The 26,189-nt window shown below is 36.7% G+C and overlaps 1 protein-coding gene across 1 annotated transcript in view; it reads left to right on the forward strand.

Annotated features, from left to right (window-relative positions):
• LOC127662588 (leucine-rich repeat and fibronectin type-III domain-containing protein 5-like) overlaps positions 1-26,189 on the forward strand; it is an 87,734-nt gene that overhangs the window by 53,710 nt on the left and 7,835 nt on the right. The window contains exon 2 of the mRNA XM_052153845.1: positions 13,648-15,055. Coding sequence (XP_052009805.1) covers positions 13,668-15,055 — 1,388 coding nt within the window. The 5' untranslated portion in view covers positions 13,648-13,667. The remainder of the gene's footprint in view (positions 1-13,647; positions 15,056-26,189) is intronic.

The raw sequence follows: 26,189 nt of genomic DNA on the forward strand, positions 1-26,189 counted from the left end.
TTCTGTCTCTGGCATGCTCATGCACAGACAGTAACTAGGTTTCTTCCTACTGAAGTTTGATCTGTGCTGAACAATAGGTTATCTTTCCAGAGCACAGATTTCCTGTGATTGCTGCACTCTGCTCCTCTGAAGCATAACTCCAGAAAATTGGGGAAAGTCGACAGAGCTGGAAGAGGAGTACAATTTTTCTTTATTTTGTCATCTTTTCATACAACTGCAGGGATGAGGAGACATAAAGGGTGAACCAAAATGAAAAAAAGAGGGCAGACTTTAAGGTTGATCTTTCATATACTGTATTTAGAGACTTCATGGAGTTCTTGTTTGTCTCATTTAGCCTAAGTATACTTTTACATTTAAGTTTAAAAAAACGTTGTCGGAGATGTTTTAACTAATTGCAATTTTGTGTAGGTATACTTTAGGTATACCATAATACTAAATTGCACAATATGCCACATTTCAGTCTGATATGTTGTTGAACAAAATTATTATTATTATAAACTTTCATCAAGAAACTCAACATCTTCTTAAAGCACTGCAACAAAGAAAATAATACATAAGTAAAAGAAAAATTTATATCCAATGAAAGTAAATACCTAATGATTTAAGTCATGTCTGTTGAGAATATAATAATACCTTAAGGCAACATGGCTCGTTTGTTTTATACTATATGGCAGGATTGTGGGTATCACATTATCCAGATGAACTCTCAACTTGGGCCTAACTTTTTTACATATTTATCTTACCACTTTTATTGTAACTAAGATGTTAACATGAAAAATGCATTTATGTACATTAAAATAGTATTTAATTACATTAAAAATGTTATGTTACATTTTGAAGGTCTGGCCGTAAATTCACACAATTTAGAATTTTGTACTTTAAAAAAAAAACAGAAAAATGGGTCATTGTTTATGAAAACTGAGAAATAACATTTAGGTCTGTATCTGTGACAATATAAACCCACATAAGAGAATAATTGCAGTCTAATGTCTTTTTACACAAATTAAATGTATAACTGAAAAAAATGTGTCTTATATTCATCAGAAATGTGAACAAACTTATTTGATGATGTTCGGGATCGAGAATGCTTGCACACATCTGTATATAAAGCCTAACACTGTCAGGATATATGCGTAGCATGTTCAGTGGCACTTCACAATCTTTTTACGAGCACTACAGAAAAGAATGGAAAATAAAAAGTGAATTTTTTGGTTTTTTTTAGGTTCGGTTTTCATCATCGATTTTCCTTTTGTGGAAAAAAGGTTGTGCATTTAAACTGACATCACTTCTGTAACAGCTTAAAAAATGTTTTTAAGACAACTACACCTTGGAACTGCACCACGGATCGCATTATGACCGTCGATGTTGTTGCACATGTTGAGGTTTGTTAAGCTCACTGCTGAGTTTTGCACAGAGCGCGCTCGGATGTTTACCATTATTTTATCAAAATCATTTGGAGGGTCAGATAAAAGTGATTGGCAAGCCTCATGGAATCATTGACATTGACATTTAAAAAAAAGAACAATCATACTGGGAGACTGAGAAGTGACGTACGCAAGAAAAACTGCCTTTAATATGTAGATTTAATTAGAGAAGTGCAGATACTGCAATCTGGTGAGTACCTGCCCACTTCAAGGATGAATGCAAGATGAATTTAATTGAATTTGCTTAATTTCATTGAAGTTTTCAATGCCTGAAAAACCCTGTCCATGTCTCTTCAGTTCTCTCAGTCTCACGTGAAGCCCTACCCACTGATAGATATGCAAACGCTGCACACATGGCAGGGCTCTAGACTGCGACTAAAACAGTCGCAAATGTGACCAAAAATTATTGATTGCAAATATAATTTAAAATCTAGTCGCCATTGGCGACTGTCGGGTTGTGTGCGTACATATGCGGTTTTGTCAGATATCATCTTGTGAGTTATTGAATACACCTTAAGAGCTTGCGCCAGTGTGTCTCATTCCACTTTTCACCCATTCTGTTGTCATGGTTTACTAGGGTATTTTACAAATTCTCCATTTGGCCTGTTTAATCTAAATATCATCTAAGAAAACTATTACGATATTAAAGATATCTAACTTGTGAGTTTACTTTCTTTTGGGGCAGGAAATAAAGGCAGTTTAGCAAAAGAAGCAGAAGTAAGCAAAAGAAAGATGGAGGGAAGTAAATAGATTTAGTATGGATGCCATCTTATTGTGTTCCTGTGCATGAGTTTCAGTGGGAGGGAAGATGAAGCTGGTCATCGCTCCAGGCAACTACTGCTGATATTCAGATTTTTTTTTCTGTCTGTATATCACTCCATCTCTCTTAGTCTGTAGTGCTCTCTCTCTATCTCTCTCTCTCTCTCATGGAGATTTTAGCACTCTGTATTTTGCCATTAGGTGCTGATTAATCTTGAATAAGCAGGCTGACAAATGCTGCTGCCTTCACTTAGCACGAGGGGAAAATGCAGCTCCATTTCTCTTCATATTCAAGCCTGGATCTACATGATCCAGAAAAAGTCAGCCTCTCTCCCAATCTTTATAACAAAAAGCTTCTTTTTTTACTTTCAAAAACGTCTTTAGTCTGACACCCGCTGTACATCTTTGTTCTTGTTGTAAATGAGCCAGAAATGAGTTTTTACATTGTGCCATATTTTGTTTAGTGGCTTGGGAAATACAGTAGATGTCCAAATGAATTTTTTTGGTTTCTGTACAAAGCTTGAATATAGCTGGAATTTATCACAGAGAGTTTAGAGAAGCTGGTCACACAAGATTTTGTTTCATTTACTTTGGGTACGTAAGCATACAGTATGTGCAGAATTTGTAGGTTTAGCTGCGTACTGAAGTTCAGGTTTGGTAAACTATAACTGACTAAAGGTCTGGTACGCAATTCAGCCTATTCTGTCCAAAAACTGTCCACCTAAACAGGAAGAGGCCATCCGACTGACATGTAATGCGTCCAATGAGATTTTGTTTTGGTTTTAAAGTTGTTTAGTGGAGGGTTTAGCAGACGCATTTGGCCAATAGAGGATCTGTATGTCATAGACTCACCTTTTGGCTAAACATCAAACATGGAGAAAACACCATCTTCCTGTTCAAAATATCAAATATAGTTTGAAATAATTCAAATTTCAATTAAGATGAGAAGCCGCCTGGTTTGAAGTGCCTTGGGAAATTGAAGTAGATGGTATGTTTTAACATTTGTAATTTATTTTTCATTGAAAACAGAAGCCAGGGAGCGTGATACTATATCCAGTTGCTCATATTCGTTGTGCTGTCAGATGCAATTTCACATTAAAATCCAGTGTGACTGCCCTTTTAGACTGTGACCATGCTTTGGTTTCAGCGACAGGTCGCCAAACCGACTTTTATGAAAACGTTTTGTGGAATTCATATGGGATAATCAAACATTTCTGCTTTGAAACCAAAAAATTTTGGTTTCAAAGCAGATTAAAAAGCTTTAAAGCAAGTAAAAAATACATTATAATTTGAATGTTTTCTTTAAAAATTATTATGTATTCATTCATTAAAACATTTTACTACTTGAACAAATACATGCATCAAGGGGACCATGAAACGTTTTGAGTAATGGCGCAAACAAATCATTTCTTAAGTGTTTTAAATTAATTCAATTGAATCTTTTAATTGAGCTGATTCTCATAAATGAATTGAACTTACCATCCTTATTGCCATTTTTGAAAATTAAGTTTAAATCATAGATGCTGTTAAAGTAGCAAGTCACAAGATAAGTAGTTATTGCAAAACTAGTCTAATAGATCTCATTGACAGTAGCGCCATATTTGATTTTTGGTGGAAATATAAATGAGGCTGTGAGACAGAGTTAATTACTTCAGTGGCATGCACTAAAGCTGTATAAGCCTCCTAATTCACGTCTAATTTTCCACAATGTGTGTTTTCTGAGGTTTTTTGTGTACTGACATTTTGTGGAAAGATTTTGTTTTCAATGTTTCATCAGCGGAACGATCCAAAGCAGTTAAAACAACAGTACAACCCACTAAAGACACGGTGCGTCTATCCCAAAGCTTTGTTTTCATTCCCATCAATAAATACAGATGGCACTACTCTGAAAAAGGTCCATGACACAGCCTTTAGGAAACATGGTGTTTATTATTTTTATTTTGCCAAACAAAAAAATTTAAAGAGTGAACATTTTATACATATCCCAGCTCTACCCCTAATCCTAATCTTGGTAGTAGCAAATGTACATCTCAAAAGAATTTTGCAAGGTTTACCATAGAGACACAACCATCTTTCTCTCTCTTTCCTCATCCTGCAGTGAAATCTCTTCAGAGTTGACACATTTAAAAAAAATTATGACAATATTTTGGGTGAGAGGAAAACATCTCCTTTTAGAGCACTTAAATATATATGTGCATTGTGTGTAAAATATGATCAGTGTCAATTTTGGAGCAGTTTTCATGTGTTCGCCAAATGAATAATGCATGATAGTCAGATATTCTGTGCATCTTGTCTCTCTCTATCTCTGTCTATTACTGACCAAAGAGCCCTCATATGATCACCCCTCTGTTGCTACACACAAACATGTACATGCGTACAACATACAACCCCAATACCCAAATAGTTGAGACAGAATGAAAAATCATAATAAAACAAAGTAGTGATTTGTAAATTACATTCACCCTTTGCTAAATTGAAAACACTACAACTACACATTATATGATGTCTTACCTTGTGAATTTAATTGTTTTTTTAAATGTACAGTAATTTTAAATCAGATGATTGCAACACACTCCAAAAAAGCTGAGATGGGCAATTTAAGGCTAATAACAATTTGACGATTTAAAATAACAAGGCAATGTGAAATGGGAGATGTTAAACAGGTGATGTCATAGTATATAAGGAGCCTCCAAAATCAGTCTAGTCCTTCAAGAGCAAGGATCATTCGACACTTGTCAATATGCCAACAGATGCTTAATCAAATAATCCAGCACTTTGAGAACAATGTTCCCCAAAGACAAATTGGAAGGATTTTGGGCATTTCAGTCTATAAAGTACACAATATAGTTAAAATATTCAAGAAATATAGTCAAATCTCTGTGCGTAAAGGGCAAGACGAAAACCACTTCTGAATGCACGTGATCTCACATCCCTCAGATGTCATTGTCTTAAAAAACATCATTCATCTGTAATGAATATCATGAGCATGGGCTTCCTTCTTAAACCTTTGTTAGTCAACACCATTCGGTGCTGCACCCACAGATGCAAGTTAAGAATTTACTATGCAAAGCAGAAGTCATACATCAACACTGTCCAGAAGCACTACTACCTAATCTGGGCTCTGTCTAATCTTAGATGGAAAGTAGAACAGTGGAACCTTGTTTTTGGTCCGATGAGTCCACATTTCAAAGGTTTTTGAAAAACCCAGCCATCTTGTTCTCTGGGCCAAAAAGGAAAAGGACCATCCAAGCTGTTATCAGGGTCAGGTCCAAAAGCCAGTGTCTGTATGGGCCAGGGGTGTGTCAGTGCCCATGGCATGGGTAACTCGCACATCTGTGAGGGCACCATAATTGCATACAGATATGCAAGCACCGTTTTTTTCCAGAGACATCTCAGAATTTTCAGTAGGACAAATTCAAACCACATACTGGCCAAATAAGCAGAGAGTGCAGGTGCTAGATTGGCCTGCCTAAAGTCCTGACCATCTCCAATTGAGAATGTGTGGTGTATTATGAAGTGCACAATATGACCCCGTAAAATTGTGCAGCTGAAGGTCTGCATAATGGATGATTGGGTGAAAATTCCACTTTTTAATTTGGACTTGTGTCTTCAGTGCCTAAATGCTTAATTGTTATTTGAAGAAATTGTTATGTTTCAAAGTGTCAAACACTCGACTGTCCCAACTTTTTTGGAGTGTGTTGCAATCATCTGACTTGAAATGACTTTTTCAAAAACAAAACAACAACAACAAAAAAAACAATGACATTTACAATGTAAAACATCATGTAATGTTTAGTTGTAGTGCTTTCAATACAGCAAAGGGTGAATCCAATTTAAAAATCACTCCTTTTTGTTTTTATTAGCATTTTTAATACTGATTCAAGTATGGAATTGGGGTTGTATAAAGGACCCAGTGCACACCCCTGTATGTGCTGCGCTTAAGCCAATAGCTTCAAATCATTAAGAGCTGTGGTGGTGTGAAACATCCATACACTCACAGACATGCTTGATTAGAGAGAGAGAGAGAGAGAGAGAGAGAGAGAGAGTTTTTCTTTGTGCTGCTCTTCACAGTGAAGTGCACGGCAATTGCTTCCTGTCAAAGTGACTGACAGCACTCTTCTGCTTTCTCATTACTGTGGCTCTCATTATGCATTTCATGAGGGTTTATTGTGCATACATCATCTACTGGATACTAAGTATGGTCACTTATCATTTAGCAGATACTTTTATACAAAGTGGCTTACTGCACACTGTACTGCAGGAGACGAACAATTCCCTTGCCTCAAGGGAACAATGGCGATAGGAATATGTATCTTCTGTTTGTGGTTTGTTGAAGTAGAGACAAAATACACCTTGTATCCAAGAACTGTTCTTCTACACTGTTGTAAATTCAAGGATTGGACACCAGCATGTTACATTTTGGATGCTGGTCCCAACCAGGTTTCTAAACTAGCTTTAGCAGCAAGACTTCCTTTATCAGCTCTTACTTAAATAGTCTACAATACATCTCAAATCAAACAGAAGGTTCCATATATGTTAAAGTAAGCTTTGCTCTGTTACTAATTGCATTAAAGGTTAAAAGCCAGAACAGCTATATTATCCAACTGTAAAATTCATGAGTGGAGGAGTAGAGCTGCTTTCTATAAATGTATATAGTGCATCAATTGATTTTGGGATCCTGAGTTTGTATATTAAAACAGTGCACTTTGTTTAAACAATTTACTTTCAAGTGGTGATTATAGATGAATAGTTGGCTCCAGTTTAGAAGTTTCTCATGTGTCATGAATTCAAACAGGACAAGTAGATTAACAAAGAAAATGGTTGTGTGGTTTTATATGGTATTATAGGACTGATAGGCTTGTCTAACAGCCATCTTATTTGTTGTGTTTTGTTGTTTTCTAACATCTATCTTATGTTTTGTTTTGTTTTCAATGTTCCTTAGTTCCCTTTCCTTTTAAATCCCTTAATGACACATTCAATTTGCTGGTTAATTATTGCAGAGTAGTTCTGGCAGTAAGTTTATTGAAGAATTGGGAGCTGCCAATATTTTTTTTTATTTTTTTTAATCTAGGGCTCCAGACTGCGACTAAAATGTTTGCAAATGCGACTAAAAATAATTGATTGCGACAATCATTTAAAATCTAGTCGCCACTGGCAACAGTGGGGTTGTGTGCGTTCATATACGGTTTCGTCAGATATCATCTTGTGAGCTGTTTCTGATGAGCTGGCTGCACCGCACACAACAACAAACCCAGCGCAAGAGAGTCGTGAACAAACTCTTTTGAGCCAGATCTTTTTCATGAATCACCCAAAAAGAACTGAGGGTTTGAACTCAGGGTCTCAGGTTAGCAGTTTGAATCACTTTCTCAGCGAATCGTCCATCGGTGAATTCACAACTGGGAGTACAGACATTTCAAAATAAGAGTCCCATGTGTATTTTGGGCTTCTTTATACCACTTTTTTTCTTCTCGTAATTATTGGTTGGGATTGGGAAGGTGCAAACATTTACTGATACTCAAGAAGACAACACACTACTATATGCACACTATACTACTGTATATGTAAATATCTGTAATGTAGATTCAGTACTAAACATAAAAACAATCTTTTATCTCTTATTTTTATAAATTATGAAAGGGGTGTAAACATTTATGAGACAAAGGAATGCAAACATATCTTCTCAACTATATGCACTGTTTATTAAACCTTTGATGAATGGGTTATCAGCTGAATTCCTTTTCTTTGGCTTTCTATCTTGTTACTGGACAACAATCTACATCGAGAAAATCTGTGATTGGGCTACTAAAAACAGCCATTTGGCTCCTTAACGTTTCATTTTAGGAGCCAATGGCTCTTAAGTCATTTTTTTAGTCTAGAGCCCTGTTATCTGAATGTGTTTAATTGTGATAAAAAAAAATTATGATGATTGAGAGTGAGCTTGGATTTTAAGATTGAAACTGAATAAAAACATTGTTAAATATAAATTATATTATGTAGGGCTGAGTTTTTAGAATGCAGAATCAAAATACTGCTACAGTATTAGGGCTGGGCATTATGTCTTAAATGTATTTTCAGTCTATTGACGATATTTGATATATATCTCGATAATTATGTATTTGCTATGAAATGGCTCCTGTTTGTTTTTAGTTTTTCAGAGGAACCATCCAAACCGCAATTGCAGCCAAGTAGATTCAATATTTTAAAGACTTTAAATACAAATCTACTTTAAATAAATAGTTTTTCATTAAATAAATCAAATCAGATCCCTTTATTGTCACTCAACCATATACACAAGTGCAAACGTGGGTGAAAGACTTGGGTGCAGTTCCAAGCAATATAGCAGTCATGACAGTGATGAAACATATACCAATTTAAAATAAACATCAGATTTACACAACACAATTTACATGTACAGATAATTACACATAACATAATATACAAATAATAATATACAATGTACAGCATACAGTATACAATTCACTCAATATAGAATACACATACACACAACATAGAATACACAGTATACAATGAAAATTGGATATATAAAATATACAGTAGGTAGTGTTGTGCTGTACTGAGCATATTTAAGAAACACGTCACAAAAATGAACTGAAACGCCGCGAATACTTATCACACAAACATATGTCTAAAGAACGCTTAAGACTTCTAATTTTAAATAAAACAATTAAAATTTAAAACAAATATTCTCCTGCAATGTATGAAACAAAGCGATGTACATTTTTTACCGGTTCATCTAATTATATCTAATGTGATCACACCCACCAGCAGAGCGCCCCATTCATACTCTAATGTGCTGAGGCGATCAAGGCAAATGGTACACGCCCCCGACAGTGTTCAGAGGTTTGATGTAAACAATTCATTCATTTTAATGCGCGTTTGTAATGATACATAGGCGATGAAACTTCTGGATATTAAGGAAGAGTTAATCATTTAGTTGTCATTAGCTGACATGCTATTTTATATAAACATGTACATATTTTACTAGTGGGACTGTTTCCAGACTTGCCAGCCAAGAATCAGAGTATTGACATTTGAAATATTTCCTAATAAGCAAGTTTTAGTTACATTTAAATGTTGTTTCGGCTAAAGCAGGTATTTAAATTGTATGCTGTATGATATAAATATGATATGTAATATGATATAAAATTATATGAATATTTAGAATATATTTGATCTAGTGTTTATGCTGCCTCATTATCATCAATGCTTGCGCTTGCAAATATGTGTTCAGGTGTAAATGAGTAAAATGCACTTTAAATATGCCCATATTAGAAAATCAGCATCTTATAATGATTTCTGAAGGATCATGTGACACTGAAGACTGCAGTAATGATGCTGAAAATTCAGCTTTGATCACAAATTGCATTTTACAATATTTTCAAATAGAAAACTGTTATTTGATATTGTTAAATGAGTTCACACAATGTTTTTACTGTATTTTGGATCAAATAAATGCAGTCTTGGTGAGCAGAAGAGACTTCTAAAACTTTTAAATGGTAGAGTAGGTATAAAATTAAGTAAAGTCTTTATGTAAAGATGTAACTTTTATGTAACTTCTTTTAACTAAAAACTTGATTTTGATCATTAAGTCTCTTCACATTCATTCTCTTTCTATCACATTCCTCATTGATAGGCCCAGGGGAGGGTCTTTTGTGTCCTCAGGTGTGAATTACCTCAATATGCATTATAGTTCACGCCTCCTCGCATATATTTATGCATTTGGCAGACACTTTTATCCAAAGCGACTTACAGTGCACTTATTACAGGGACAATCCCCCCTGAGCACTTATTACAGGGACAATCCCCCCCGAGCAACCTGGAGTTAAGTGCCTTGCTCAACGGCACAATGGTGGCAGCCATGGGTTTGAACCAGCAACTTTCTGATTAACAGCCCTGTGCTTTAGCCACTACGCCAACACCACGCATATGAGCTTTCAACACTAAAAGTGTCATACAAAAGTTAAAGTACTATATTGTTTTGTATGAATAAGTGATCAGGATGGTTTTCACATCATTTTGTAGCAAAAACTCTAGGCTACAAGATCCAGATCTCAAAAGTCTTGTGGACAAATGTTTAGTATGTGTTATGTGACCTTATTTCAATGACTTAAACATTTTGTTTTTTCAAAAAACAAGCATAAACGATATTTTCTCAAAACACAAATGTTGCTCACATATTATTGTAGCCCAGTTTGTGCTGAATAGAGTGTTATCAGACTTTAGCCATTAATGTGTTTTTAAGCAACTGAAAAAAACACAAATGTAAAAGGCATGTCAAAACTTCTCCAGGGCCCAAAACACCCTCAGACCCCAGAGGGTTAATGTCCGGTGTTCAGTGTGCTATTGAAGAACTAATGTCCAAAAGTGTTTGTCTATCGTATACAATAAAGCAGACAACATCCAAGACAAAAAAAAAAACTGCAATATTGGGTCGGAGCTCACAACGTAGCAGCCATACTCTGCGTCATCTTGAAATTCATTGAACATCAGTAAACACAAAAATCTAATAATTTTAATTGATATGCACTTTATATTTATATTTCATATACAACAAAATGTAGTAGCTTATTAAAAAGCATTATTTATTATTATGTTTTTACCAATACATTTTTTGAATGAACAAGGTGTGCAAAGCTACTTCACTGACTTATTTTTGAAACCCAGCTGAACATTGCATAATACTAAATTATTACTGTGGAACACATCAGGTTTATTATTATAATTGAATGCTGAATTATCATTATTCTGATTATTAGATTTGCATTACTGTACAAAAGTAATATATTTCTGTCCTGTTTACTTCACCTCTACTTCAGGCTTTTATTTTGACACCGTAAGTGCTGTCATATTTATTTAATCTTCACAAGGAGCTTTTATTGTGACAGAAAAGTCAATGTGTACTTGATAGTTTACAATGCATTTCCTGTAACACTGTAATTTTCTATTTTTTATTTTTTATTTATTTATTTTTTTTATTCAACTTTCATAAAAGCTTACAATGACATTTAACATCAAACATAAGACAAACAGATATTGGGGGAACATAAAACAGATCTTACATTATACAGAGTAAAACATTAAATTCTACAGACAATTTTTTTAAAAATATGAGATGTTTTTATGCACTTCTTATGCTATTATGTGTCACATTTGTAAATTTGTATAATAACTTGTAGCGGTTACTAATGTTTGGATTTGAATGCTTCAACCTGCATTACTTTGATTTCACAATGCACATGGACTGATCTGAGAGCGCTGCCTTGCACGTGCACACAGATCAGCGCATCACCGGTTTGTTCTGAATTACACACTGACCATGTTTATCTGTCTTTAAATGCAGTCTTTTGTGGATTAATAAATCACATATGACCAATTTACCATTTTTAAGTTATTTTGATTAATTGTGCTGCCCTGAAGGATTGTGAAATTAGTCTGCCCCTGTTGACATTCAGTTGCCAGTGTGTTATTAAGAGAAGTATAATATGTGAAATGAGAAGATTAATAATTGAAGAAATAAATAATTATACTTTTTATAAGTCATGGGTCAGGAAATTTATCAGCATATAAGAAAGGATAATCACTTTTTATTATTAATTCAAAAAGCATTTATTGCTAAACTGTGAAGGATGTGATAAGGGACCATCTGAATACAGTTATTGATGAATACTCTTTTAGAGGCTGCATGAATCTATTTTGAGTTTAGAATGTTACTGCTGTGTTACTAAACTGCTGCTCTCTTACATCTAACATGGGATTTGATATGTGCATCATACATCCTTAAATAACTGCAAGATAACCAAGAGCATGCTGTTATCACATGCATTCTGACTGTGCCAAGCACTGCTGTTTGATAAACATCAACAAATGCAATTATGTTATGACTGAATTAGGGATGGAATTCATAAAACATTGAATGATTCCAATTCTGATTCATCTTAGACTACGTCTACATTAATCCGTTTCAAAAACGCTCTCCGTCCACACTAATGTTTTCAAGCATTTTCCAAAAGTTGCTCGTCCATGCTGAAACGTATGAAAATGGTTAAATCGTGTCACTGCGCATGCGGAAAATCCCCTCTGCATGTACGGTCTGAAACTCAACTATCCTTGTGTTCTGTCGCCGGACACCAATTCCGAGTAAACTTCCCTTCGCCATTGAAGGAATGCAATGTGAAGGTTATTGTCATGTTCACTGTTGTCTTTTATTTTTGTGCTTTTATGTTGAAGTTTAGTTTAGTTCCTGTTTCCTATTTGGTTTTTGTAGTCCTTTGTTGTTTCTTTTTATGATTGGTTCTCCTTCCCTGATTGTTTTCCCAGGTGTCCCTTATTCCCTTGTTTGTTCCTTTGTGTATTTAAACCCTGCTGTTTCTCCATTCCCCTGTCAGTCGTTGAATGTTGATGTTTGTGCATATTTTTATAGTCTGTGTGTTTAAATCCTGTCGGTAATCCATTCCCCTGTCCCGTACTCTACCGTTGATGGTTTTTTCATGTTTATGTTGTTTTTTCCCATCGTGGATGTTTTATTTGTTCCAGTCTTGTTTGTCCTATTATTTTCAATTAAAGAACTACACGTAGATCCGCACTCCTCGTCTGCCTTCACCTGCCTTCATCTCTACGTTCATAACAGTTATACAAAGTGACATTTATTTTTTAACAACGCTATCAATGTGAGTATTAGGCACAACAGCGCCACTATAACACAGGCCGCCATCTTGATTGTTTTGGTAGGTCACATGACTAAAAATGCATTATCGTTTTTCAAAGCATCCATTTTACAACAACACAAAAATGTATTAGTGTGGACTAGGCCTTAATGATTCTAATCCCTAAACAGTTCCAGTAACAATTCTTTTAGCACTATTAAAATACTTAAAAATAAGAAATGAGGAAATAAGAAATGTAGATAAGCTAATTTCAGATTTTATCAGAACAGATTCTTGAAAATTGTGTTCACACAAACTTTGTATTTGTGATATGTCTTTCATTTATTAATTTTATTTTAAATAACACTAATTACAACAAAACACATAAATTATAAATGCACTTTCATATCAACAACCATCCAGTAATTACTGTGTTTTTGGTTAAGTCGGCCATGACAAAAAATTAATGTCTCACTAATAAAAATTGGCTGATAAATGACATTCATCAGTGCTGTATATTTTTGCAGTGCAGATTCAAAAGAACCAACTCATAAGAGCCATTCTTTAGGGAATCAGACTACTCAGGTTGTGCTGTATTGTTCGTGAGTACTTTCAAAGGAACTGCTTTAGGACTACACTGATTGTACGGTATTTTTAATGTTATTGATTTAGTACACTGTTTTGGTATGCACGTTTGCGAACAGTTCTCTGTTTCCAACCCTTAACTGAATACATTACTGCTTTTTTTTGATAGGTTTGATAGTTTATTAATTTCACCATGTTCTCTTCCTGTTCCCTAGGTGTAAAAACCTGATTTAAAATGGAAAAACTGCTTGTCTGCCTGTTGGTTATTGGAATGGCAGTGAAGGCCCAGATCTGTCCGAAGCGCTGTGTCTGTCAAGTTCTGTCCCCTAACCTCGCAACACTCTGTGCCAAAAAAGGGCTGCTCTTTGTACCACCCAACATTGATAGGCACACCGTGGAGCTCCGGCTTGCTGATAACTTTGTCACCAGCGTGAAACGGAAAGACTTGGCCAATATGACCAAGCTGGTGGATCTTACTCTGTCACGGAATACAATAAGCTACATCACTCCACACGCGTTTGCTGACCTGGAGAACCTACGCGCCTTGCATCTTGACCACAATCGGTTGACACGAATAGCCAATGACACCTTCAGTGGGATGTCCAAGCTACATCACCTGATTCTGAACAACAACCAATTGATCCTCATCCACATGGGAGCCTTTAATGACCTGCTAGCCCTAGAAGAACTGGACTTATCCTACAACAACCTGGACACCATCCCTTGGGAGGCCATTCAAAAGATGACCAGCCTTCACACTCTTAGTCTGGACCACAACATGATTGACTACATTCCTGAAGGGACCTTCTCCCTCCTACAGAAGCTCAATCGCTTGGACGTGACTTCCAACAAGCTCCAGAAACTTCCGCCAGACCCGCTTTTCCAGCGAGCACAGGTTCTGGCGACATCTGGAATTATGAATCCCTATTCTTTTGCCCTGAGCTTTGGAGGAAACCCTTTACACTGCAACTGCGAGCTTTTGTGGGTTAGGCGACTCAGTCGTGAGGACGATTTGGAGACCTGTGCCACACCATTGCACCTCTCTGGACGCTACTTTTGGTCCATTCCTGAGGAGGAATTCCTCTGTGAGCCGCCCCTCATCACCCGCTACTCTCATGAAATGAGAGTCCTTGAGGGCCAGAGGGTTGCATTGAGGTGCAAGGCCAGGGGAGACCCTGAGCCTGCCATTCACTGGATATCTCCTGAGGGGAAATTAGTTGCAAACTCATCACGTACACTCGTTTATAACAATGGCACCCTAGACATCCTGATAAGTACAGTAAAGGACACCGGTTCTTTCACATGCATTTCCTCAAACCCTGCTGGGGAAGCCCACCAGACTGTGGAGCTCGTCATCATCAAGCTTCCACACATTAGCAACAGCACCAATAACATCCAGGAGCCAGACCCTGGCTCCTCTGACATCTCCACATCTACAAGGGCTGGAGCAAATGGTAGTAACCACACTGGCGATGCTAAGACCAGCTCTGACAAGAGGGTGGTTATGGCTGAAGCGACTTCATCTACTGCTCTCATCAAATTTAACTTTCAAAGGAATATACCTGGAATACGCATGTTTCAGATTCAGTATAATGGAACCTATGACGACTCTCTTGTTTACAGGTGAGAATTACATGCTTTTAAGTGCAAAGCTAGAGATTCTAGTCATTCTTGCTTATGTGTAGATTGAGAGTCCACATTGAATATAGAGTGCAACAGTCTGGAAATAAAAAATCCATTCATTCTTTTTCATTGGGGGAATTGATTTTAAAGGATAACTTATATACCTTTAAAGACAGAACTACTGTGAGCTCTGAGGTTGTTAATTGATGGTATATGCTCCTGTTAAAGCCATCAGACTGTCATTTCAACTTCAGTTTTAAAAATATTTTGTTTTAGAGCAGACACCACTGCCCACTTTAATGACATCAGTCTCTCTACACAAATCAAATACTGTAAATTTGTATATATTGTAAAATTTTGCAATACACTTTAAATATGTACTTGTAATTAACACATTTAAATCAATGCAGTTTTTTCAATAGTTTTTAATTACGACATTATCAATGCTTCACAGGATTGTAGTTCATTCTCTTATTAAATATGTTAAATATAGTCTTGTACTTTTTTGTCCAAATTTTCAACACTCTTTTGATTGTAATCAAGTTTCTAATGTTGTGATTCACATTGGAGCTGGTTGGTTTGGTTCATGGCTTAGAAAATTAATGGAAAAAATACTTCCCAACCAATGGCTAAAAAAAGTGGTAGGGCACTGATTATTTGTATTGCCATATTTGTTTTGTAAATTTGTTATGTGTATTTGGCTGCATAATACTAGTTATGGTATAACAGTTCTGTAAATAAGGGTAATTAGCTTAACAAGGAGGACTCTGTGAAACAATTAAGGAGTGAAATTGAAGTTGCATTATAATGTGCTTACTTTACAATGAGCTGTGTTCTACACTTGATATCACACTATAGATCTATACACAAAATGTCCATTACTATTGAAGCTTATCAAATTACCAGTGATCATAAACTGACTGTGGTCCATGCTAACATGGATAATCTTTTTGCAGAAGTATTCTATGCAACCGAATAGGAATTGGTTTAGTCTTTATTTTCAGTAAATAATACAGCACAAACATTTGTAAAGTAAGCTGTAAGACTGATAGATACAATATGAGGGAGCCATCTCATGATACAGACCCAGAGGAACCCACAGGGAAAGAACGATCCTTTTGGTTTTAAAAGCAGTTAAAAAAAAAAAATCTATCAATTTATCTAGATTGAACGAGCTAACTTTGGCCCTTGGTGAAAACAGCTAGGTGTTAAAAGGGTCAGTTGTGAAAAAGAGCCTTATACTTAGTGTATCTGTGCACAAATCCATCACTAGTTTGTGTTCTGTTTCTAATTTCCACTTGAACAAGTAATTCTGGTTAACTTTAGAGACTGATGTGTGTGAAATTGCTTCTGAATCTTTTGTATTGTAAATTGTATATATTTTGCAAGAGACAAGGGTTTCATTTGTTCTTTGCTGTTGTAATGCTATTGTTTTTACACCTAGAAAAGTTTCTACTAAGAGCACATAACACTATAAAATTGAATAATCCTGATAGTTTTTAACACTGGTAATATTCAAAACCATTGCATGTGTTAGCCAATCTGTGTTTAAGTGGTATATCTAACAGTCTTTCCTTTCACATTCTCTGTTCTCATTAATATATTCCCATAATTATGTTATTTTCAGATACGCTTTGGGGAATCAAAAAGAGATTTATTATGGGGGGGTTACTTTATCTCAATGGGCCTCTGTAAATGAGCTGCAGTCTGCTCATTACAAAAGCACAGACTGGCCATGAGCATTCCCTGTTCAATGAGACTTGCACTGCAGCAGCAAAGCCATTACCTTGTAATTTGTGTACAGAGCACATTGTGTGGGAAGCACATTTTTTTGTAAATGATAAAGCCCACAGAAAGAGCAGAGATTGATTTCAACCTATTTTTACAAGATAAGTACGAGTGTGGCTTATATCTCATGCTGTTATCAGAACCAAATGCTCTTAAGCATTACATTGCTGCTCTTCTAGTGCTCATCTGTTTAAATTTGTAATTAGCACAAATTACACGGACTGGCCTCAGTTAAACATTACAATTTAATTGAATAATTATTTATCATAGCACAAATAGGGCCATTGGAATATGTTTCTGAAACATATTATGCTGTCACAGATAAGTGCCATTAACTTAGTACAGGGACATTATCCCCTCAAGCTTAGGGTTAAGTGTCTTGCTCAAGGGCACAATGGATGGCTTCATGGATTGCTCCTTATGGGAATCAAGCTTTCCATTTACCAACCCTGAGCTTTAACCACTAACAAAGACAGATTATTGGTGTTAAAAAGTGATACTTATGTTGGTGGAAAAGAAAACTATATAGATTACTATACAGTGTGTGTGTGTGTGTGTGTGTATATATATATATATATATATATATGTATGTAGTGTCCTAGTCTAGGCCTTCAGTGTGAGTCATGCCATTAATAAAACACAGTTTCACAATGAATAAAACACCCTATGCCTTTGGGCATCATACATTAGCTACACAGCTAACTAGTAATAACAGCTGACATTTTAAAAACACGTCCACGCACAAAAGCCAGAACTTGAAATGAGACTTATTGCTCATGCAAGCCTTATTTTTTACTGCAGCATGACTGTTTTGTGAAATGAACAGACATTAAAAATCATAATTTTTCATATGAATCTACCAAGGAGGTTTATAATACCTGGTAAAAATAAATATAATAATATTTGTGATTTAAATGTTGCTTGCAATACATTTTGTTTTGTCAGGGTACACGGTTGCCCTGCGTTCCATTCAAGTTTGATGTGGGATATTCCTACTTGATATATCCGGCCATAAATGCATTCCATTCCCCGATATTGACGTTTAAGGAAACAAAACTGCCACGCTCCCATTAGCTTAGCAGGGGTTTGAATCTCATTAGAGATGTCTCCTAGCAACCCAACTGATAAACAATGCTGCAGCGCTAGCATTTGTGCTTCAGGTGTAAGATTATCAAAAGAGATTATAAAGTTTTATACACCTGTTTCTGCAGGCATTTGTTATACAAGCTTTAATATCATGTAATGTGGAAACGCATTTAGCAAAATTACTTAATAAAGTGAATGTTTATAACTTACTTTGTATATCCCCCTGAGTTTCGACATGTTTATGTGACATCATGCCCCTGCATCTCGGCTAATTCAGAGTTCAGAATTTCTGAACGAGCCTACAAGTTGCAATTCTGACTTCAAGATGCATTCCATTGCACTTTTCCTAGAAGGAAGTTGTAAAATCGGACTTTCCAAGTTTAATGGAACTTTTCAAAATGTGATCCAACACTGAATGCTCAAGCAGCATAATGTACACTTAGAAAACTCCTGATGTTGCTATTGCAATGCAAAAAGCACTTACCAATTTGCTTAAAGTGAAAATCAGTCTTCCTTTACTGTTTAATAAATTAAGCAATCACACGGTCAAGCAGAACATCTCGTATTTTTAAATCCATAAGGATCTCTTTCTCAACAGCAATAACAGCAGTGATGACAGCTAACACTTTGCTTTCAAATTACGTCACTTAAAGCATGATTGCGTCACTCAATGCCAGCTAGAAGGCCTCGACCGGGACATATCCTAAAGATCACACCCACCAAGAACAAATAAATCAATCTGATTGGCTGACAAATCTGACAATCTGACTTAAGTTGCCCATGCATTTGCACTGTTGAGGGATTCTGTGGAAATGCTTTGGCTAACGAGCTCAGCTTTGGGCATGCGATTGGTCAAACAGTTGTCACACTTCGCTTGTAAGCATCAAGGAATAAATTCTGACTGGATAATCTTCTAATTTTTCTCAATTTGTTTGTAGATTAATTAAGAGTGGAAAGTGATTAAAAAAACATAGGCAAAAAGATGAGCAATTTATTTGGCATGTTAGGCCAGCAGAAAAGGCTTCCTGAGAATTTGCTGCTATATGTATATATATGTATATGTATATTTATAGAGTTGAAGTTAGAAGTTTTCATACACCTTAGCCAAATACTTTTAAACTCAGTTTTCACAATTCCTGGCATGTAATCATAGAAAACGTTCTCTATCTTAGGTCAGTTAGGATCACTACTTTATTTTAAGAATGTGAAATGTCAGAATAATAGAGAAAATTATTTTTTTCAGCTTTTATTTCTTTCATCACATTCCCAGTGGGTCAGAAGTTTACATACACTTTGTTAGTATTTGGTAGCATTGCCTATAAATTGTTTAACTTTGGTCAAATATTTCGGGTAGCCTTCCACAAGGTTTTTCTGCTGCAATTTTGGCCCAGGTTTGTTGGCCTCCTTGCTCGCACACGCCTTTTCAGTTCTGCCCACAAATTGATTCGGATTGAGGTCCAATACCTTGACTTTGTTGTCCTTAAGCAATTTTGACACATCTTTGGAGGTATGCTTGGGGTAATTGTCCATTTGGAAGACCCATTTGCGAACAAGCTTTAACTTCATGGCTGATGTCTTGAGATGTTGCTTCAAAATATCCTCATAATTTTCCTTCCTCATGATGTCATCTATTTTGTGAAGTGCACCAGTCCCTCCTGCAGCAAAGCACCCCCCACAACCAGATGCTGCAACACCCATGCTTCACATTTACATTTATGCATTTGGAGCTTTATCGCGTGCAGTCATTACAGGACAATCGAGCACCTGGAGTGCTGCTCAAGGCCCAACAGTGGATCTTGTGGTGCTGCCTCTGGCAAACCCTGACCTCCAACAACTGAGTCAGTTATGGCCATCAGCCCAAAATGTTCACAGTTTTTTGTTTCATCATACCAGAATACATTTCTCCAAAAAGTAAAATCTTTGTAAACATACAAAGCAAATTGTATTCTGGCATTTGTATGGCAGTTTTGGAGCAGTGGCTACTTCCTTGCTGATCAGCTTTTCAGGATATGTCGATATAGGACTCAATTTACTGTGGATATAGATACTTGTATACCTGTTTCCTCCAGCATCTTCACAAGGTCCTTTGCTGTTGTTCTGGGATTGATTTGCACTTTTCGCACCAAACTACATTCATCTCTAGTAGACAGAATGTGTCTCCTTCCTGAGCAGTATGATGTTTGCGTGGTCCCATGGTGTTTATGCTTGTGTACTATTGTTTGTACAGATGAACATGTTTGGAAATTGTTCCCAAGGATGAACCAGATTGTGGAGGTCCACATTTTTTTTTCTGAGGTCTTGGCTGATTTCTTTGCATTTTCCCATGATGTCAAGCAAAGAGGCACTGATAAGCCTTAAAATACATCCACAGGTACAACTTCAATTGACTCCAATGAACCAATTAGCCTATCAGAAGCTAACTGTCTAATTGCCTAAAGGCTTGACATAATTTTCTGGAATTTTCAAGCTGCTTGAAGGCACAGTTAACTTAAACTTCTGTCCCAATATAATTGTGAAATGGTCAATTAAATGTGAAACAATCTGTCTGTAAACAATTGTTTGAAAAATTACTTGTGTCATGCACAAAGTAGATGTCCTATAAGACTTGCCAAAACTATCTGTGGAGTGGTTAAAAAATGAGTTTTAATGACTTCATGTAAACTTCTGACTGTGTGTGTACACTTCTTGCCTGTTCAGTCCGTATATGTGCATTTTAATTAGAAGTCTACAAAACATCAACCAGGGCTATTGATGTTATCGTGCATCCATACAAATACTCTGAAGTCTGAAATGAGTTGTATCCATTCCACATTTGTTATTGCATTTTTTACAGTAATAGTATTTCAAATTGTATTAATAAGCACTTCTCTAGAGTTAATTTGTTTCAGGCTAACTATGGACATTGGATAGCGTTCCTGAGGTATATGTAGGCTACTTTTACGTTAAAGTTTTTTGATGTCTTCCTGCGGTTGACTCACTGATTGGAGATTTTCGTAGAATGGGCTCATTAAATGCTAAAATAAATATATAAATAAATTGGTATTGTTGTTATTTATGTTAATGTTATTATTGCTAATTTAATATCATACATTTTCTTTAGAGCAAATGTACATATCCCTACTGATATTTATGGATAATTTCGGTACAATTCCTGTGGAAAAAATGAAAAACTGTCCAAAGACACAGGACTTCTGTAAACTAGCATTAAAAAGAGCAAAAGCTTGTCTAATAATATGGCAGACGGCAACAGTTGCTAAGGTAGAATTGGTCAGTATTGATTATAAAGCGGCACTTAACTGCAATTGCAATTGAAGAAAGTATACTATTAGTGTATTAGTACACTACAGTAATACAATCCACCCAGTGTCACTAATTAGATGTTATATTTAAAGGGATGTTACTGCAGTCTTGTATGACTTTCTTTCGTGGAACACAAACAGAGATGTTAGGCAGTATGTCAGTCTTGTCACCAGTCACTTTCATTGCATATTATTTATTCAGTTAAAGTGGTTGTTGGCTGAGGCTGTAATTCTGTCTTACATATTTTTATGTACAATGCAAGACCAGACAGTTATATAGATATGGAACAACATGAGTGAGTAAATGATGATAGAATTTACATTTTTGGGTGAGCTATCCCCTTAAAAAACAAGCATTTAAAAATGGGTGGATACATTAAAGTCTGGGTGGATACATGGGTACAGTGCATCATTAATAACAGCATAAATTTGGTACTCACACTAGTTAACACTTGCACCTGCACACAAGAAAAGCAAAGGGTAGAACAATGTAAATAATTTCTTCCTTCTGTGAAACAGGACCTTACCAACTAGCCTCTTGACACCATTACACACGCTTTGTGTTACTTAAAACAACCCTGCAATTAAAACCCTTGTTGATTCATTTGTATGTATGATAGCACACACTCTCGCCTAGCATACTGAATCGCTCTGACCGGCCAGGGTGGGCCGAGCACAAGGCCATTTATACTGAGATCCTTTATGCTTATCCAGTCGGCTTGCATGGGAAATCACAGAGCAGTTCATTCAGCAGCTTGAATGTGCTGAATGTTTGCCAGGCTGTGGAGAGAGACAGGTGGGGCGCATGGGGATGGATGATAAGACATGCCATTGTTCACATTTGAAGTGAACGGCTCAAAGAGAGATAGCAGGCCCTAAGCTCCTAAAGCAGGGGCGTGGCCAAAAGAGTGGCATTGGGTGGCAGCTGCCACCATAAATAGAAGCTATGCCACCTCACTTGTCACCTCAACTTAAACCATTAAAGTATCGCTAGTTGTTTACTAACGTTTTGCTACATTTCATAGTCTTTAGGATTCATTAAAGACTCCTTCAATGTTGTTGCCTAAATGAGACTCATGAGACAACTTAGGGATGGGCAGATCGATCCTAAAAGTATCAATACTTCCGATACTGATGTGGATTTCAAAAATATCGATCCTAAATTATTTATTGGATATTTATTGGATGCGATTGGATATTTGCTAAGCAATAATATCTTCCGTTTCAGTAAGGGGCGGGCCATTTCCAGCATCTGATACACAAGCATCCCTGGAGAAACTATTATTTGTACTGCATATTTATTTAGCTGCTAAACATAAATATATGTATATACATTTAAATGTAACTTATGCAATTACATTTTGTGAAAATAATAATATACACACTATTGACCATTTTAATTATTTAAATGTTCTTTTGTTTTTTAAACATGTTTATTTCGGATCTTGTAAAATTATTGACAATTAAGTTTCGGCATCTCCGAGATTAACTGAACAACAGATTTGATCTCGGATTAATTACTAATTAATTGTAAAAATAATGTAAAAATATCTAAGCAAACATTAAGATGGCATATCAATAAAATGTGTGTGTGAGCTAAATAATATTAATCGGGGCATCAGTGTTCATTGTATACGCTCATCTTCACCCCCTCTCCCACGCTAAATCTAGTTTAGGCGAAATTTAGTTCAACATGCCAAAATAGCAGACTAGCTGTTACGTCCCTAAAACAGCTCGGAGGATGAGGGGACACAACATAAAATAATTGTTTAATATTCCCAGATTAGTTATCCCTGTTAACGCCACTAAGATGCTGGAGCAACAAGATACGAAGACATAAGGAGGTTTAAGTCCAATACATGAATATATTTATTCATTACAACCACGTGCACAAAGGAGAAAGAAACAAAACGAATACAAATACCGTACCCAGGGAGTAGGAATCTGAACGGGGCTTAAAACAAAGAAATAATCAAAACAAAACCCACTTTCTAACTACATTCCCATTCCCACTAAAACTACAACATCAAAGAAAGGAAAAAAAAACAACATCGACGGTGGTGCAACACGCCCTCGCTAACCTACTCTACATAAAAACTCAAAACATACAAAAATAGCACCCGCTCCTTACCTGTTGTATTAACAGAGTGCTTCCCTAGGTGTTGCATGAATGGAAGTCACGTGACATGCTTGCTGGATTACTATTCCCTGACCGGTTGTAAAGCAATACAAAAGAAACAAAAAGGAGGAAACATAAAGACTCAAGTTCCCAACGTAATCCAAAAAGAAACGTTAACAAACTATTAAAGGGGTCATGACATGGTTTTTTTTATTGTATTATTATGTTCCCTTAGGTGCAATTATAGTATTAATATATTTTTTTTTAAGAAAAACTTTTAAAATCTAGTGATTTATGACCTTTTCCCACCCTGTTTCTCATCCTCTGATTCAAACAGTCTGTTTTGGGGGCGTTTTCCATTTAAGACTTCAGTGTTAACGCCCACTGTTATGATTGGCTAACGTCAGTGCCTATGTATCAATTATTGACGCCCCAGCCAGAACAATATGCAAGTAAACTAAGTAAAAACACTGTGATTATTCATAATGAATGAAATTGCGCTTTAAAAAGTAGTTTAAAGTTTAAAATAGATTACTTACAGTTTGCGCTCGTCGTTGTTCCCAGAATAGTCGGCACGGACTTATCTTTCAGCAACAGTTTTCTGGCAAAGCCAGCATCATATTGAGATTTGTTCTCAAAACAGTCATCCTTAAAATGTACAGAACAAACGCTTAAGTTAACACTGCCGTGACTGGGTCGTCCGCAAAAAATAAACTGCATCCATTTTTCCCTGACGCCTGGATCTTTCGGCAGCTTATTCAGAGGTTTTGTTTGACCACAGCCAGGAACAGCACATCTGTGTGGCATCGTAATTTTCCTGTGCACAAGTAGTCTCTGTCAGAGCTCGCTGTCCATCGACTGAACACTTGTGAGGCGCATGGCGATACGAAATGAGCGTAGTTGTCTTGCGCTTATAGCGTAGTTATCTTGTGCTGGAGGCGGTCATATGCAAACGCTGTTACGTCACTTCTAACCGACACGTCACTTCTAACCATGAATCCAGAACGAGCTGTATTTTGAGCTTGATTAAATGATTTGTTTAGAATGGGGAGGACGTCTTAAAATATTAAACTTGCAGGACGTTTTAATGATACAAAGACCTCTTATATACCAAAAGATCAAGGCAAATTTGGTTTCTCATGTCATGACCCCTTTAACTCAAAACATAAACTTTAGATAACAAAACAAAAAGAAAACAAGACATGTCACCATCACAGCGTGACCCGAAACGAAAACAAACAGTTCCTTCCTTCTCCCCCTCTTCCTGTCCACGTCAGTCTCTTATAGCAATGACGCCCATTCCGATGCGCGTCACAATGATGACGGACAGCCAACAACACCGCCCTGAGAGATGATAGCAGAGAAAGTGAAAGCAAAAACAACAACAAAAGAACAACATATCCTTGGAGCACGTAACATCCCCACCCAAAAAAAACAAACATGATAAAACATTATGTTTGTCAAAAATTCCACAAGGGAAAAAAGACAGATAAAACAAAACAAAAAAAAAACTCAGACAATGGACAATATTCATACACACTGATTAACGCCTCAAACTCTTGAAAGCGCATCAGCTACTACGTTCTCCGAACCCTTCTTATGCCGGATTTCGATGAGCCCACCTCATTAACCTTTGATTCTGGTTATACATTCGGCACAAAAAGGTTAGGGGATTATGATCGGTGTAAACAATCACTGGATATGCCGTAGATCCAACATACACTTCAAAATTCTGGAGTGCCAATAGCAAAGCTAACGCCTCCTTTTCAATGGTTGAATAGTTGATTTGGTGCTTATTGAATTTCCTGGAAAAGTAACAAATGGGATGATCCACTCCATCTGCACTCTCCTGAAGAAGCACTGCACCCGCACCATACGCACTTGCGTCAACCTCAAGTTTGAACGGCACCGTGAAATTAGGCGCGGACAGCACCGGCGCACTACACAACAATGCCTGAATATTTTCAAAAGCCTGTTGACTTTCCAAAGACCAGCTAAAGGTCTTCAAAGGACTGAGCAGATCCGTTAAAGGACGAGCCACAGTGGAGAAATTCTTACAGAAAGTTCTGTAATATCCTGCCATCCCGAGAAAGCGTCGCAATTCACGTCTGGTCGAAGGTGCGGGAAACTCAAGAATGGCTAGAATTTTAGCTTCCACCGGACGAACTTGACCTTGACCTACCTGCTTTCCCAAATATCTGACAGTGGCCTTGCCAAATTCACACTTGGCCAAATTCAAGGTCAATGAAGCTTTTTCAAGGCGTTGGAACACTGTTCCCAACAAGGACACATGTTCAGCCCAACTAGTCGAATACACCACCAAGTCGTCTAAGTAGGCATTGCAGTTCGAAACGCCAACAAGTACAATATTTACCAATCTTTGAAAAGTGGCCGGGGCATTTCGTAACCCGAATGCCATAACCCGGTACTGCATGAATGAATCAGGTGTCACGAAGGCAGAAATCTCTGAAGCTCGAGGGGTTAAAGGCACCTGCCAATACCCTTTCAGCAGATCTAGTTTACTAACAAACTGAGCTGAGCCTAAATTATCAATACAATCCTCCATACGAGGCAAAGGGAAGCAATCTGGCACAGTGACAGCATTGACCTCACGGTAATCCGTGCAAAATCGATAACTTCCATCTGACTTCGGGACAAGTAGGCACGGTGAGCTCCACGGGCTACTACTAGGTTCAGCAAGACCTTCTCTTACTAAATAATCAACTTCATCTTTCACTAAAGATCTCTTAGTGGCATTCATTCTATATGGATGCTGCTTAATAGGGCGCGCATCCTTCACATTGATATCATGGTACAGCACCCGTGTTTGTGTAGGAACATT

This window comes from Xyrauchen texanus, chromosome 22 (assembly GCF_025860055.1).
Source record: "Xyrauchen texanus isolate HMW12.3.18 chromosome 22, RBS_HiC_50CHRs, whole genome shotgun sequence".
Classification (NCBI taxonomy): domain Eukaryota; kingdom Metazoa; phylum Chordata; class Actinopteri; order Cypriniformes; family Catostomidae; genus Xyrauchen; species Xyrauchen texanus.